Raw genomic sequence first — 17,306 nt, 5'->3', positions numbered from 1 at the left:
CCGCACGTGTGGCAGATTTTCAAGCCTACATGTGGACAACAATTGGTGACGTGGAGCGCGTGTGGCCGTTTGGCTTCACACGAGGACAACCCGCTCTGATACCATGATGAAATTGGGGTTCCACCGTAAAACCAATTGGCAATATGAGGAGTAGCCAAGACCATATAAGCACATAACAAACCTTATCCCTCACCGATATGGGACAACTCTCAACACTCCTTATCCTGTGGATCATCCCATGAATATTGCTCCTGCCGTTTCGCCGTGGATTAACAAGGAAACGAATGCCAAACTGCATCTTGTGAGAGTTGTTACTGCTTTCGAGCGGCTCTGGTTTGGTTATTTCCGTCAACTACAAAGATTGGAGGTGCTTGATGGGGGCGTGGCCAAAATTTACGGTGCAGTTGTTGAAAGCAAATCCGGCAGCAGCGATATGAGGCTGGTAAACTTTCTGGGAGTGGAAGGTAACTGTTTTGTGCTATATATGTTAATTAGCTTGTTAATTCATCATTACAAATTTAGTTGACTATAAATGTTAACTCTGACGTCCAGCTACAGTATCAGGTACTTAGTGTTTCCAAAGAGAGAGGCTACCGCCACCCACCTTAGCTTTTGGCCTTAGTGTCGGCGGCAATCCTTTTTGTTTCTTTCTTTCTTTTTTCTTTTTTGCTTTTAGTAGTGGTCATTGTCTCGCTTTGCTCAAGAGAGCTTTGTGGTCGTGATTGAGGCCACTAAGCCACTCTCTTTTTTAGGAGAGCCTCTTGTAGCGGTTAGGGCTGATTACTTAATTCCGGATCAAATTTGAGGTTACGAGGAAAAAAACTCAACGTTTGTTGGAAGTATTTCATAACAAGAATTATTGCATCAGTATAATTTTGCAGTAATAAACAAAGCAATCGATTCCAAAATTTCCAATATATTCTGATAATCCAAAATTTCGAAATTAAAACATATGTAATTCCAAAACCTTGTTGAATCAACATTTGAATGCTTGTTTCCGATCCAAAAATCACCCCTTGCCCTAGACTATGAAAAATCGAGTGAGAACTTGAAACGAACCTTGTACACCAATGACGATTAGCGTTTGGAAAGACTAAAGCTTTTTTACAAGATCGACTTTCAAGTGTGACGGTCACATTATCATAAGCATGTATACTTACGCTTACTTTTATCACACAACCAATTAACGAAGCCATGAAAGTTAGAGAAAATGGATTCCAACAACTACATTCCTACACAACCCCTGCCTTCTTCTTCAATAACTAATCCTTTTTCGGGATTACGTTCTACAATCAAATCGTGAACCCCTGGAAAAATTCAGTTACAACTTGAAACCAGAAGACAACCGAGGACAGGATACTTCTCGTCACATCATGCGGTCCAGAAAATATGAAATTCTTAAACAAAAGCAAAATACAAGAAGAAACCAACATGAAAATATTAAAGGCCAAACCACTAATTAGGTTCCTGCCTGACCTACAATTAAATTGGAAATTTTCATCTAACTCCATCATCAAAGAGCAAAATCTCATCGCACTACATTAAGCGCTCTTCGGCTTTGCTTTAATACGCTTCACCCTTGAATACAGGAAAACTCCGGCAAGCGCCAGTCCAGTGCCTGCATTACATTGAAACAAGATTATACACTTCTGTCCCAAGAAAGACTTTGCTCGTAATTAAACTCAATATCCAAGATGCAAAACCAATATTTAAATCCTAGCGAAAACCAAGCAAGCATTTTACCGAAAGAGTTAACAGCTGAAACAGGTGTCTTGAAGAAGAGAACCGAGCTGACGATAACCACCACACGCTTCACACAATTACCCACAGAATGGGTAACAGGTGATACCCTCTGCAATATCATGTATGAAACCTGCATTGTTCACCTCACCAATAGTCAGCAACTTACATGAGAGTACTATGCTGAAAACAAGACGAAGCATCAATGTTTAGGAAAATCGAGCATCAAACAGGAAGCTTTCAAATACAGTTAATACACTTACAACTATCCCTTGCATTTTTTGCACCCAGAATTTGTTCGATCTGATTTCGTATTTTTACTCTATTCTAATCCAGAGTACCAAATATCTAAGGTCTTATGCTAAGGGTGGCTCCTCAACCCCATCCCATTCCCAATTTTAGCAGCCCCAAAGAAATCAAAATTTGAAGTCAGCACGAGCACAATTCTGACAGTGTTTCAAGATAGTTCATAAACAATCCTTGAAGAAAACATAAAAGGTAAGCAGTTACGAAGAAATTTCTGGTCAATTTGACTTGACAAGAGATTGAAAAGAAATGCACAGTGCACACGCTGTTAAAGCGATATTGAATATAGTGACCAATTAGAAAAAATACTAGAATGTTTGCTCAGAAACATGGATTAGTGACTTTCCGTTACCTAAAAATACTTTTTCAGTACTTTACTACAAGTATGCTGAACATCACAATGAACTCAATGCAATAAACAAAAGCTAATGAGAAGCCCAGGAAAATTGATAAATAAATGAAAATGATATTAAACCACGGAACTAGAAAAAAGTCTAACCTGCTGATACGCATGGAAGCAGAGTGCAGCAATGAGAGACCTAATATATACTTGTTTTACATTCAGACCCTGTAATTGGAGAGAGAGCTAATTAGTTTTGAGTATAATCTACAACAACTCTGTTGCAATGCAAGCTTTCGCTCATAAAAAGATACTCACAGCGGATTGCATGACAGTTGGCATAAATTTCACTCCTTCCATGAAGATGGCCACAGGAGTTAACAAGAAAAAGGACATGACTGTTATAATTGAGAAGAGTGTAATGTTGTCCATATTTGCCTGCTCAAAACAAACTGAAGGTTACGATGCCAATTGAAGACAAGTAAGAAACACAAAAGAAGTAAAGAAATAAAAGAAGAATGCAAGGCAGACATGTGAATCCATTCAGTCAATGAGTCCAGTTCTCAAGTGACCAAGGATTCATGGTCAGCCACCCTAAGATTTGATATCAAGAAATGGGATTAAAACATTAACAGCATATCCATTTAGTCTTCACCCTTGATATCAAATCCAAGGGTGAGTAACCATGCATTCCTTGGTCGCTAGGTGACCTGGAGAACATTTCTTTTCAGTCCATTTTCTTACCAATCATAAATTACCACATCACTACCACTACAACAATAACCAACACAACAGTACTTCTGACATAAAATATGGAAATGTATATTACCTCTTTCTTAACCATGACCTTTTTGCTAAGCACGTTACGAGATTGGTTTGTCAAGTTGGAAGCCATAGCACTCCAAAATCCAGCCCTGTTCACAAACAAAACAATAATTGTATTAAATAAACATTAATGCATGCACAAAATTATTGATTCATCAATCAAATCTAGACATTGTGGTTCTTTGTCTCTTTTTTTGGCATGATTTTGAGTATACTATAATTTCTTACCAATTAAACGAGGCCTCAGTAATTGATGCAAGTCCCACTCCACCAACGATTGGTATCAAGGAAGCAACCACCCATGGAGTAGGTATCTATATGAGCATCAAGACATATAAGATAAATTGGACAACCCAATTGACTATCAATTGAAAAATAGAAGTCATAAAATCCTACAATTGGATTCTCATGGTTGATTATGCTTGGATACAAAGTCATCACAATTCATACAAATTTTTTAATTTAGCATTTGCACTAAACAAAAAAGTTAAAAACTGCTCAACGTACACACAATGAAGAATTTTAAAAGAGCATATAGACAGATAATGGGGCAAAACTTTATGAAATCCTTACCTCCCCGAGGAACATGGCAGAGAGGATAACTGAGAAAAAGGGTTCACTAGCTTTGATCGTGTGGGTAAACGAGACAGCCACTTTCCCAAGACTCATATTAGTAAAAAGGTTACCCAAAGTGTGCACAATCGCCAGTGGAAGAATTGCTGCAAGCTGTTGACAAGTTGCTTAAAATAAGAAACAACCCATTTATCAGACACTCATTTGATCAAACTAGTACGTACCTGTGCACCGCTAACTTTTGGCTTCTTGTACAGATTCAAACCCCACATAAGCAGAACAACTACAGTCCCAACAGCAAATTGTATTCCGGTGACAGTTACTGGGTATGGGAACACCTTCAAGACCTGTAAAGAAGAAGTTTCCTTAATCAAACATAATGTACTCTTATCTGAATCGTTATATTTCGGACTTGTTCAATTTTTTTAATGAATTGAAATAAATTGCATGCTAAAAGCTACATATTCCCTTTTTACCACCTTAAACTAAATCACCTTCTATTCAGTAAATGAATAAAGGATCCAGCTTTTACATCTTCTTTCATTTTCTATTCAAAAATGAAACTCCGATTTCAAGCAAACTTTACGCCAAGCCAAACAGAATCTACCCAAAAAAATATGGATTCTAACAATGCATTTCACTAAAATCAAACAAATCTACAGCAATAGCACATCAAGCAAATAAGAACACAAGAAATCAAACAAGCAGAAGCAAAATACACAAAAGCTACCTGCTTGTTGTAGATATTGAACCAGATGTTGAAGAGGTACCAGAGGCCAAATAACGCCCCGAGCTCAAGCGTTTTGAATATGCTGCTGCCGGACTCGGAGCTCTCGCCGGCGGTTTCCGCAGTGGCGCGTACCTCAAAACGCTTTGTTCGGGCATCGGAATCGACTAACGGCACGGAAGTCCACGGCCTGAGCTTGAAATCAGAGGAAGACGAAGAGAGAGACCAGGATCGGCGCGGCAAAGAAACGGAGACCGCATCATTGAAATTGTTCGGCTTCGAGGAGGCCGAAACACGTATCGGATCGAATCTAGTTTTCACGGCGGAGCTCACTGACGGCCTCCGAAGCTTCGGAAGGCGGAGTGAGGGCGTGAGAGTGAAGGCAGCGCTCTGCATTTTCGAAGCTCAGAAATGGAGATCTGAGAGCAAGATGCAGAGAGAGAGAGAGAAGGGGAGACGGAAGGCCTCGCGGAGTCCGTCGATGGATTCAGAAATGGAGGCTTCTGAAAATGTCGGATTAGGAAAAATAATTTATTAAGATTTTTAATTTCAATGGAAATTAGAAATTGAATTAATATTAAAAATTTATGCTGAATCCGAAATTCTTAATTGTCGGATATTCTATGCGGCAGTTAGATTTCTGGTAGGTGAAGCGCTCGTGCTTATAAATGTTTTGAATTTTTATGTTTTTTCTTTCTTTTATGTGGTTTTTTTTTTTTCCTACCACATGATGTTGTTGGCTTGCTTTAAGAAAAAATAATGGGGCATTTTGGTGGGGGTAGGTAGGCGTTTGGTAAATTAGATTTGACTAGCTATGAATTTTAAAATAGTATAAAATATGTACTATGTAGTTTGGTATTGCTGTATTTAAAAATTAAAAAAAAAACTGATTCTGATGTGCTATAAGAATAAATTCATTTTTGCTGTTTCATGTTTTCATCTTTTTTTATCCAAAACTGTGAAAAAAAAATTGTTTTTAAGTGTTTACCAAACACTTTTTGAGCTCAGCTTTTTCTTATATTCACTTTTTATAAAAGTATATCAGTACCAAACCAGTACTTAATTGGAGCGCTATAGAGAGATACGGTAAGTATAGAGAAAGAGAGAATTGAGTGAATTTCTGTAGTCTGATTTCTCATCTCATCATGCATTTATTTATAGTTGTAGGAGGTAAATTCCATACCAAATAGGTATTACAACTTAAACATGATATTATCTAAAAGATATGATAGAATCCTATAAGGATTTACTAATATTTACACAATAACATTATTAACCTAATCAAGACTGCAACACTCCCCCCTGAGTGTATAAATATTCAAGTAAATGGTGCATCAAGTCTTAAGCAATGAAGTAAGTTCGGTTGATAAAGTCGTCAATACAATGAGCAAATGCGGGCCTCAATTCAACAAAAGAATGCATAAATTTAAAAAAGAAAATGACATTATTTATCCTTGAAAAACAAAATAACCACAACTACCACATAACACTACAAACCCTAACCTCTTACACTACCATTGTCATTACCACCTTCATTGTTGCCACCACCACCATACCACAATCGCATCACCACCACTACAACCACTACCACAATCATACCCGCCACCACTACCAACACAACTAACATTATCATCGTTGCTGTCATTGCTACCACCACCATCACCACCATCACCATTGTCATCACAACAATAACCACAACCGCAACTGTTACCATCGTCGTCCCCACCACTTTTGTTACCTCTGAAACCACCATTCCCCTTTATTGGCACCACCACTACCACCATCAAAACCATTACCCTCACCACCATTGTCGTAATCATCACCCACACTGTCATGTCCATTTTTTATTTTATACATTTATGACTTTTACATTAAAGTTTACTTATAACAACCCGTCTCAGAGTTTACGTTATAATTGTATAAAATTACAAAAAATGCCCCTAGCGGTGAAAATGTTGACTTTCGTTGACTCTAGTGTCATGATATGTAGGAATTATTCTTTTAACATATTCACATTGCCCTTGTCAATACAAACGCAGAGGCGCGAGCAGAATTGAATTCAGAGCTAAAACGAAGTTTTTACGAATTTTTGAACGTCAAGGGTATTTAGGTAATTTCACGTTTGAAGATATTTTCTCAATTTGGACCCCTCATTGTTTGACATGGGGCCCTATGTCCCTATTTTTCTGGTTGTTTTCCCTTTGTCTCGAGAGTTCCTCTCTCTTTTTATTTTCTCACTATTTTCTTTCCCTCACTCATCTCTCCCACTACACTCACTCGCCTCTCTCGTGTTCTCTCACCCTCCCTCGCCTCTCTCGTGTTCTCTCACCCTCCCTCGAACTCCCCCTTTCCTCTCGTACACGGCAGATCACCACCATCACAACTACCTTAGCACTACGGCGAGCACTGGACGAGATCACTCTCTTTTCCTTATTCTATTTATTTGCACAATAATGCCTTTACTATGCAACCTTTTCTCCGAAGAGTTATTGCCGTCTCTGGTGAAGGTAAGCCATGAAACTCCTTCGATCTTCCTCCCTCGTGGTCTAAAGTACATGATTATTGAATAAAAATGGTTTTGGTGAAGGTTTAATCACGAAAATTGCTTAGATAAGCATTTTCCAGATTCCGGGGAGTTCCCACTATGGCTGTTTGGCCACTTTCAAGTCATTTTTTCTGCCAACTTTGATCTTCATTGGGTCTCGAAAGGGTATGAATCTCGTCCTCACATTTCTAACTTCATTTTGACGTTTGAATCACTTGATTTGGAGTTGTATCGAGCTCGGAATGAGCTCTGGAAGTTGGAAGAAAATTCGAAAAAAAAAACTGCATAAATCGGGGAGGTGGCGAGTACCCTTGTATTCATGGCGCGTGGGGGATGTTGTGCTCGACGTGTGAAACATATGCACCTCCATCGAAGGTACTATGCTCCGCCGCCATCCACGACGGCGACCACGGCGGCATCAACGACTATTCCAGCCAACTTTTCGATGACCCAACTTGACGAATTCGAATTCGGCATCGGCAATTGTTCCGATCAACTTTTTGACGACCCAATTCGCCATATGTTTTCCCAAATTCTATTGTTTCAGTAGAGTTTTAACAAATGGTGCCTAATTGTGTTTAGGTGCGTTGGTTGGAAGTGATCCTATCATCCCTAGTTCGAACGGCTCTTCGGTAACAGAATATTTATGAGTGAACCCCTTTTCAAATTGCATGTTTTTATAAAAATATTAAGCTTGCATTCATTCTACCAGACCACCACCACCCTCTGAATCTCGTCGTCTCGAACCCAAGCCAAGGCCTTGGGGACTCCGACAATGGCAGAGGCCACTGTTCATCCTTTCTCGATGAACCCCCGAGGAGTTTTCGCCATCTCCAGTGCAAGTAAGTCCCTAGAACCTTTTAGATCGTATTTTAGTGTTAGATTAGAGTAGTTTTTTAAGTGATAATCACATGTTGGACGCATAAACAACTCGGGAAGCTAGTTCCCAATTTTTTGGCGAGGACCACGATTTTTGCAAGTGTTTTCCGGCCAACTCCAACCACGACTCAGCCTCTTTTCGGTACGAATCTCTTCTCCCCATTCCGAGCTTCATTAACATCAGTTGCACAAATGTTAATCTTAAAATAAATAAATAAATAAATAAAACAAAACAAAACATTAAGCTATCATGTCCAAAATACTTCCTAATCCAAAAAATCGTCCAAAATAAATGTGAACATTTTGGAACCAAAAGTTTCAATTGTTGCTCGAAAATTTTCTATTGATTGAATAATTTATTTTAAAAAATATCCTAATTCATGGGGTTTGAAATAGGGTTGTCAAAAATAGAATTTAGATTAGTTTAGTGGGTAGGTTAGAGGTAAATAGATGTGTAGAAAGTCTAAAATACCCTTGAATATAACAGTTGTTTAACGGAATAGGGTGAAGTGAGACCAAAAGAGTTGAAAATTACAATTTCAGAGGGAAAGTGAGATAAAACCAATTTCAGAGGGTAAAGTGATACTAAATGACAGTTCCAGAGGATATTTAAATTAATAAGCCTTATTTTAATTAAGAAAAGACATTATAGTATTTTTATGTTAACTTTTGGTTGGCATTATAAAAAGTTATAATGATTTGATTAGAATTCTATTCATGGTTAATATTTGGATGGCTTTCCAAATTCCCAAAGGATACAACCTTCACGTAATTTTCAATTTGAATGTCTGATGATTAATCTTAGAGAAAACTAATGAAAATAGCTTGAAAACTTTGAGTTTTAACGATAAGGACAAAATAAAGGCTAAAATGAATAGTACCAGGTTTGATTTTTTAGTGTAAAAATGTGGTTTTTCGTTAAAGTGAACAGTACCGCAGACTTTTCTTGCAATTAACATGGCAATTCTTCCTAAATTAAATAGGAAGTTTTGAGAGTTACATTTTGAATAAAATCAATAAGGGATTGATGAGGGGTGATAAGAGAGATTTGAATAAATACCATATTGATCACTTTTGACTCTTCCTTGATTGAGCCGTTATTTTCTTTGCATACGCATGAGAATCTTGGTGTGCCTCGAGGGTAATTTTGTTCTTCTTGTCAAAAAATTCACGTCTCACCTCCACAATTTTTAAGATTATTTTTTACTCCACATTATATGCATTAGGTCAATCATTGTGACAATATCTTAAACTAAATACATTATTATATGGAAATAAGTGGCATTGCATTAGACATTTAAAGTATTGCCACGTTACTATTTAAAGTATCTCCATATTAATGTATTGGTATTCTAGAGGCATAAATAAATCCCTCATCTTGCAAGACAATGACTTACACGACATGATTATTGCCACTAACATAATAGTTTGTGCCAATTATACAATGAAATATATAAGTTTATCTTAATAGATTGCATCATTGATATAAAATGTTTTAATCATAACTTATCCGTGCTATCTTGATAGAGCACGTGCAAGAGAAGTAGTGTGAAACCCAAATACGAAGATACACCAATTGAACACACATGTAACATTTTATTTAAAGAAAAAAGTACGATATTCATATATAACAAGCAGAATACATACATCATGGAGGATTGAATGCATTCAGTGGGCCTCGTCCATAATTAGCAAAACAATCCCCAACCCCTCAATCTGAGGTCCAGACACACTACACCTCAAATATCACAAGTGGCAAAACCTAAAATATCCCCTAATGTCAAATTCTCCAAAATACCCCTATAAGCTGTCCAAGGTGCAGCCGTCAGCATATTTTAGTAGGGCTAGTTTAGTAGTTTGAAGTCCAAAAATAGAATTATGGATAAAACGAATTAGTTAATATAGAAATTAATTACGATTTTTTTAATGAAAATTAATTAGGATTAAGCATATCCTTAAAAACACGTGCAAGCAGTGGGAATGTAGCACCGCTCCAATTCCCCTCAGTTTTCGCTCCAATACGGAACCCTCCAATCCAAATCGCTCACTATACAAGTTTTCCCGAGAAAATCTTTCAAATTTTCCAAGCGAGAAAGAAAGTGAGGGAGAATCGGAGGTAGAAGAAGATAATGCATTCATTAAGCCTCAAAGTCTGCAGTAATTGCTGTCCGGGGACGACGAGGACGTGTTTGCCGGGGCGGGGGAGCTTCGGCGTCGCGAATTCGGAGGTCCGGAAGTTGAGAGTCGGGTCGGGGCCTGTGGATTTCGGGAAATCGGGTGGGGTCGTGGCGTGCGCCGCGGAGAGGAGCGGGGGGAATGGGTGGAGTGGAAGTCGGAGTTCGAGTCCGAGTTCCGGTGCGGGTCAGAAACCGAGTTCGTTTCTGTCTCGGAGTCAGAGCTGGGCTTTGTTGAAGCAGCAAATGGAGGTCGCGTCGAAATCTGAGGTGAGTAAATTGTAAATTTTAAACTTTCTTCACTTTCCTTCGTTTTCTCGGAATCCAAACAGAGGATTATGGTTTTTAAGCTTGAAATTGTAGGATTACGAGGAGGCGGCGAGGATTCGGGACTCATTGAAGTTGTTAGAAGAGGAAGAGCCGGTTTTGTGGCTCCGAAGAAGGATAAAGGAGGCAATTGCTGAAGAGAGATTTGAGGTAAATAAATTGAGTTAATTTGGAGGGTGTTTATTGCTAATTAGCATTGAGCTGAAAAATACAACACCAAATTCATTAAAAGTCTTGATTTGATGTGCCCAGGACGCCGCGAAATATCGAGATGAGCTAAAGGAAATAGCCCCTTACTCTTTCTTGAAATGTTCAAGTGATGCAACAACTTTGGTATGAGAATATGCAGTATTTCATCACATAATTACATTTCTGTTTTGATTTAATTTGTTTCTTTGACTTTTAGAACTGTAGTTATCGTGACTGCGTGCATTAATTCAATTGGGAAATAAGATACCTTTAGAGCGGATAACGTGAATTTTGGTAGAATGTGAGCAAAAGAAAAATAATTTGATGGAAAAGTTCACATGCTAATTTAATTGGATGAATTTGAAATGAAATCTTTGTTTCTTCAGGGTATTCGGGTCCAAGTTAGGAGTGTGTTCATAGAGGGCAGAAGTCAGCCTTCGAAGGGGCAACACTTCTTTGCATATAGAATACGAATTACCAATAACTCAGATCGCCCTGTTCAACTTCTTAGAAGGCATTGGATTATCACGGATGCCAACGGAAAATCCGAAAATGTCTGGTGAGTTAGTTTTCTTTTCTGTGATATCTCTTATCTCTTCTGGATTATCTTATTTTTGGTTTCCTGCTCGCAGTTAATGGTAGGATATTTCTTCTTCTTTTACCAAATATATTGTGTATTACTTTCGCTCATCGTAGGGGGATTGGTGTTATTGGTGAACAGCCAGTTATTCTTCCTCAAACGAGTTTTGAATACTCATCAGCTTGCCCATTAAGCACTCACAGTGGTAGAATGGTAAGCATGAAATCATATTCATAAAATACATTTAATTGGTTTTGTACTTTGATACAATCCGAAATAGAAAGGCTCGAACTTTATTTAATGTGGCTTGTGCGGTGAGATACCCTTTTCAGTTGCAGATTAAGGCATATCTACGGTGAAGTTTTACATTTATTAATATTTCAAATAAAGCATCTCTATAGCTGGAACATTGAGAAATTAAAACGAAAATGTTATTTTCTTTGTGAGTTTTTTTTTTTTTTTTTTCAAAATACTTCCAACAGTGCATATATACGATTAGAAAGAATTTCAAGATGGTACCTAGTTTTTTATCAATCACATTATCACTTCCAATTACAGCATTCACTGATTTGCCTATCTTTTGGGCATATGTATGATGGAGTACAAATCCATCCATTCATAATTGAGTAACCTATAGGTGTGAACCCCATCAAAAGTCACTTGGCATGTTGCACATACGAGTCACCTCCAGCAATGCTGTGTCGTGAGGCTGGCCCCTGGTTTTTCTTCTCAATTATTAGCTGAAGCTTCAATGTTTTCTTTTTATGTTTTGAACTTTTGATGCAGACAAACTTAAATTAAACAGACATACATAGATATCCTTTGTTTTAAATCCACAAATCCAAATGCAACTTTAAAGAAATTGACGTACATTTTGTTTTCATACAATGCAGGAAGGTGAGTTTGAGATGAAACACATCAATAGGGTAAGTTCACAATCGTTTAACGTGGCAATTGCTCCCTTTGCCCTCTCGATATTGGAAGATGACATTGACACCTTTTGAATTGTCAGAAGTGAGTCGTGGCATCCCTACGGAGGACAGCGGAATTTTATTCCGTATTGTATCCAGTAATTTAAGTGTAAAAATCATTTCTGTTCCTGAGGAATTGGCACATAAACGAGTAAAGTTCTACGTAGCAGATTTAGGACAACGATTAATTTGTAAAGATGAAAGTATATAGGTTTTGTGACAGTTTTGTAAGGGAATATGTTTGTGTAAGATTCTCAGTAGCCTAGAGGTTGGATGGATACAAGTAGTTTGAAACCAAGCTTAGGTATCTAGTAGGCTTATATGACAGTCATTCTTCATTGGCATCTTACGCTCGATCGTTCTTAATGTTTCGGTGGCATGGTGCATGATGTGAACACAAAAGTGCCGAGTATGTTCGGAGAATTGCAGGATGAAGAATCAGGTTTGTTGTTTATGCAATGTCGAGTTTAGTTGGTCATCTGGTATCACGTATGTGTTTAAGTTCTGTTAATTTGTTTGACTTGTATCCTATGATGCTGTTGCTGGTGTGATGTTGTGTTGCCTCGCGCTTATGAGTTATGTCCTTGCAATGTAGGGTAGTGCTATCCACTTACCCATTTTTACTTCTCACACACTCCTCTCAATTTTCGGCTGGCGGATTGAATGTATTGAAGAAGATAAACGGCTAAAAATCAATAAAGGTGTGTGGGAGGTAAAATAGGACATTCCTCAATATATTCATGACAGAGACAATAAGTCACCATGTATTTACTGGTTTGTGGGGAGCTCATGTTTCCTTTGGAGTCAAATGATAAGTTTTTACCATTCATATTTTTAGCTCCATTTTAAAAAAAATATTCGTGTCGAAAATGAGAATATTGGGAAATGATAATCACACCCTATCTCTCCTCCTACACGTTCCTCTTTGTTTCCGACCATCAAATTGATTTAATCAAATGAAGCAACGAATATGGTTATTTGGACAAGGTGGATGGGGGCATATAGGAGAACAACTGACCTACACGAGGGTGCATACGTCTTTTTCTCGTAAGACTCAAGTTACGCAATGAGTGCTACATTAAGAGAGTATACACCTAGGGACATGCAAGTGTTTTTCGTCGCATAGGTTAGGTTTTAATAAGTGTAGTGTGAAGAGGCTTTTGAAACACCAAATTTCCCATAAAAGAGGGATAGACAAGCGTATGGAAGTCCCATCTTCTGTCTTTTAACATTCTTACACTCAACAATTATTGTCATCAAATTCCGCCCCTTTTTCATGGTCATGCAGATTGTATTTATAACAGCATCCTACACCTAACCAATTGAGAAAATTTTCAAGTTATCAACCATTTATATTATTACACTTGGTGTATCAGGTCCTATTTTCAGCACACTAAAAATTTTCTCTAACCAATCATTTTGCTAGCCTTCCTTCTACAAATACTACCACACTTTCCAAGACCATTTTGTAATCTCTGTAATATTAGTCACTTGTTTCAACTGATTAACTCATCGGCTGCTTCTACCAAAGCACTTTTGGGATCCCTCATCACCATGAGAAGCTTCATAATCGGTCTGTTTCTCTCTCTCTCTCTCTCTCTCTCTCTCTCTCTCTCTCTCTCTCTCTCTCTCTCACATTGTTCTTTGGTTGGAATATGCATCATGTTTTGAGCATGGGTCTGGTATTGAATCACTTGCACTTGCACCCATTAAGGACAAAAACTAGGTTGGAAAAGAAGATTTGTTAGATTTACTGAACTATTATCTGTTATATTTGAAGTTTGTTTTGAGGTTGTATCACGCTATGAAATTCGAAAACTCGCAGATAAATGAGTTATGCTAGTTGGTTTGGGCTGTTTGCTCATCTCATTGCACCCAAGTTTGAATCTCTCACTTCGGTAGTGTAGAACATTAAAAAATGCTTAAAAAAGCCACATTTATGAATTAGATTAGTTGGCTCAGGCAGCATACGTATGCATGCTTTTTTAACCCCGTATTTGAATATCTCTTTCCGTAGACTAAGAGTAGTTTAGAATACCAAAAATATGACTTTAATCCCTCAAATTTAATTTTTTCCATATAAAATCCGACATAATTTTTTTACTCAAAAAAAAAAAAAAAAAAAAAAACCCCAATGACTAGGATCCATCTAAGTGAATTCATTAATTAAATATTAATTTACACATTTTACATTTTTTTGGATGCCTAAAATACCCCTATTGCATATTTGATGTGCACAATTAATTCTATGCAGATTGTAAGGAGAGAGTTAATGATTTTGCAAAAAGAAAAATAAGACATTAATGTTAAAAAATTCATTGCATATTAATATCAAATATGAGAATTGTTGGCTTAATTCTATGTATCTGGCATTATGTGTTCATAAATATATTTTTACAAACAAAAAAAAAACCTAATATATGTAATAATACATAAAATAAAATAAAAAGTAATTTACCTACCATGTACAAAAATCTTATTTGATTCAAAATGTGTATAAATATATATATATATATATATATATATATGTGTGTGTGTGTGTGTGTGTGTGTGTGTGTGTATTTATATAATTAGACCATATTAATTTACCTACCTACTATTTGAAATGTTCATTTCTAATGATGCAAAATATTGTATACCAACAACAAAATATTGCATAAACTTAGGAATTGGATCATGCTTATGATTGTATCTTTTTACCTACAAACAATTATATACATATTACCTTATATATGTTTACCAAAAAACGTCCCTAATAGGCTAATATATGTAATAATACATGAAAAGTAATTTACCTATCATGTATACAAAAATGTTATTTGATTCAAAATATATAATCTAGGTTTTCTCAAAAAAAAATATATATATATATATATAATCAAGGTGTAGTATATATATTTTTTATATAATTGGAACAAATTAATTTCCAATAATTTACCTACGAAAAAATTATACCTCATGTGTAATATAATATCTTTTTTTTCACTAATACATGGAGAATAATTTACCCATAACAAGAAGAAATGTAATTTGATGTATTATATTGAAAAATATTATGTCATATCTATATTTATACAAGAATAAAATGTGCCTAATATATGTAACAATACATGAAAAATAATTTACCTACAAGTTAGAGAAGTATTATTTGATTCAAAATATATAATATGGATTTCGTATATTTTTTTTTTAAATAATTTGGAGCAAATTAATTTACTTCCCAATTAATGCAAAATATATATATCACAAAAAAGGTAAATTTTTGGTATGATATGGATACAATTAATGCAATACAACAGTTTGTATATTTTATTTCACTTTTTCTACAACTTTTAATTTGGAATAAATTTAGGGATTTGGAAAACTGGCATGGGTGTAAATAAATTGTATTAGAAGGTCTATAGTATTTTGATGTGGCTGCATATTTTAAATTTGGACTTTTATTGGACGTTGATATGTAGATAGATTTTTATCTAGGAATCATTAATTAATTGTAATGGTCAAAATCTAAAGCATCCTTCAGAATATCGGGAAAGAAAATTACTTTAAAAAAAGCCTAGTGTCCACCAATTAACCTCAATTTTGCTAACCTATCCTTTTGGCATGAACTAACCGAAGAGGAAGAGGAATCTTCTGTTTGAACTAAACTAGGTGTGACGTGTGTAGAATGAATGATTTGTTTGCCACCTGAATCATATTCTAAAACTTCATTAGCATAATTAACAAATTTGTATACTTTATCGATCCACCAAAAACAAAACAAATTTGAACTATTCAGTGTTTTCATTTCGAATAATAAACCAATTAGCCTGCGGTGACGACAATGGGTCTTGAGGTGCGGCATCTAATCATTTTTTATAGTCTGTAAGTACTTAATTAGTACTTTAATTATAATGTTAAGTACCATACTTAGTTGTTATAAACCAACATGTTCTCACTCCTCATCCTATTCTAACCCTTGTGGGAGAGGGAGGAGGGTTATCTTTCCTCCTAATATTTCTCTCATTTTCTCATCTTCTACTTGAATGGCTACAATTAAATCATGTCAACATTTTATATAATTTTTATATAGAGACAATAAGATAAAAAGGAAAGTGTGAGAGAATGGGAAGAAATGGGATGAGAATAGAAGAGGAAAGAATCCTACTCAGTGTGGGAAACGTTCTTCTGTCCGAAAATCAGAGCAATGACAATGAAAGAGAGAGAGGGCGATGATAAGTGTGTGAGCCTTAAAATTAGGAGCGTGATGTATGTGTGGTGTTTTGTGTTTTTGACACTTTAATACACATGATCTAGATGCTAGATTTTGTAATTTATCTTTTTGTGGGCACTTAAAAGTTGGAAAACTTTTTCATGTTACATAGTTTTAAACGCTACAAACATTAAATGATCTGAATTTATTGCCCATTGTAATTTTATAACAATATATGAGTGAAATCCCCTGATTTATGGTTGCCCATTGTCCAAGCAATTAGTGGTGTCTGCCTAAGATTTCTACTTGCTTGCCGACCACGCTTGTCACCGCCTTAACTAAACGACTATTTTCTACACCTTCTTTTCAATGCACCTGTCAATTTTCACTTCATATCACGTAACGCGTTAATCAAAAGCCTATATATATATAAACTAAAAAGAAATGCTCTGCAAAATTTTATTTTTATTTTTATTTTTCTTTTGTATTTTGTTTCTTCGGTGTCTTTTTCTTTCCTTTTTTTTTATTGTTCTATAGCTTGTGATGAAAGCTATAAAGCCATTCAGGGCGGTGAATTTTTGTTCCATTTTTAAAAAACATAACAATCCGTCAACTAGTAGACACCACATTCTTAAGTAGGTCTGCCGCATAGGATGGTTTTACGGGCAATACTAGCGTGAGATCAGATAAAACTAAATACGTAGTGGCGTAGTTTCTTATCGTTTTATGATATTGGTTGGAATAGGGCAGAATAAAGGGGTGGGACTAGCATGAACTCGGATGAGATTGAAATGTCGAAATTCTCATTCATTTGTAATGTTAGTCCGACTATTCACATGATTAGTTAGGCAACTTGATCGAAGATTTTTTCGTGAGAGTATAATTCTCTCCCCTCTAAATTTCATTCCCTCCCCTCCTCTCTCACTTTGCTATTTTTC

The 17,306-nt window shown here is 36.2% G+C and overlaps 2 protein-coding genes across 5 annotated transcripts; one reads left to right on the top strand and one right to left on the bottom strand.

The window, feature by feature from the left end:
• Positions 1–1,183: 1,183 nt before the first annotated feature.
• LOC137712534 (triose phosphate/phosphate translocator, non-green plastid, chloroplastic-like) lies at positions 1,184–5,072 on the bottom strand. The gene is made up of 9 exons (XM_068451614.1): positions 4,515–5,072; positions 4,009–4,131; positions 3,785–3,937; positions 3,440–3,525; positions 3,216–3,300; positions 2,705–2,824; positions 2,546–2,614; positions 1,744–1,873; positions 1,184–1,618 (listed from the first exon to the last, which is right to left on the bottom strand). Exons 1-9 carry the CDS (start codon positions 4,905–4,907, stop codon positions 1,542–1,544), a joined length of 1,236 nt encoding a protein of 411 aa, XP_068307715.1. The 5' UTR covers positions 4,908–5,072; the 3' UTR covers positions 1,184–1,541.
• A 4,827-nt stretch (positions 5,073–9,899) lies between these two features.
• Positions 9,900–12,916, top strand: LOC137713670 (uncharacterized). 4 transcript variants are annotated; one of them, XR_011065325.1, is made up of 7 exons: positions 9,900–10,379; positions 10,473–10,586; positions 10,689–10,769; positions 11,012–11,184; positions 11,347–11,418; positions 12,099–12,131; positions 12,218–12,916. XR_011065325.1 is itself a non-coding variant. In XM_068453001.1 (7 exons), the coding sequence occupies exons 1-7, from the start codon at positions 10,065–10,067 to the stop codon at positions 12,221–12,223; spliced, it is 819 nt and encodes a 272-aa protein (XP_068309102.1). In that variant the 5' UTR covers positions 9,900–10,064; the 3' UTR covers positions 12,224–12,912. The 4 variants fall into 4 exon arrangements, 3 of the variants coding, with proteins under 3 accessions (XP_068309102.1, XP_068309103.1, XP_068309101.1); XM_068453001.1 differs by having other exon boundaries at positions 11,322–11,418; positions 12,218–12,912; XM_068453002.1 differs by having other exon boundaries at positions 12,099–12,916.
• Positions 12,917–17,306: the final 4,390 nt, after the last annotated feature.

This window comes from Pyrus communis, chromosome 13 (assembly GCF_963583255.1).
Source record: "Pyrus communis chromosome 13, drPyrComm1.1, whole genome shotgun sequence".
NCBI classification, from domain to species: domain Eukaryota; kingdom Viridiplantae; phylum Streptophyta; class Magnoliopsida; order Rosales; family Rosaceae; genus Pyrus; species Pyrus communis.
This window is presented reverse-complemented; position numbering and strand designations above follow the sequence as displayed.

What these genes read in the sequence shown, in the direction of transcription:
- LOC137712534 (XM_068451614.1), bottom strand. Translation starts at nt 4,907, where the DNA reads ATGCAGAGCGCTGCCTTCACTCTCACGCCCTCACTCCGCCTTCCGAAG. An exon ending in AGGTCATGGTTAAGAAAGAG is followed by an intron (nt 2,825 to 3,215) that starts GTAATATACATT and finishes TGTTTTGAGCAG; the next exon opens with GCAAATATGGACAACATTAC. An exon ending in GCTTCCATGCGTATCAGCAG is followed by an intron (nt 1,874 to 2,545) that starts GTTAGACTTTTT and finishes TGAACAATGCAG; the next exon opens with GTTTCATACATGATATTGCA.
- LOC137713670 (XM_068453000.1), top strand. Translation starts at nt 10,065, where the DNA reads ATGCATTCATTAAGCCTCAAAGTCTGCAGTAATTGCTGTCCGGGGACG. An exon ending in CAAGTGATGCAACAACTTTG is followed by an intron (nt 10,770 to 11,011) that starts GTATGAGAATAT and finishes TTGTTTCTTCAG; the next exon opens with GGTATTCGGGTCCAAGTTAG. An exon ending in GCACTCACAGTGGTAGAATG is followed by an intron (nt 11,419 to 12,098) that starts GTAAGCATGAAA and finishes CATACAATGCAG; the next exon opens with GAAGGTGAGTTTGAGATGAA.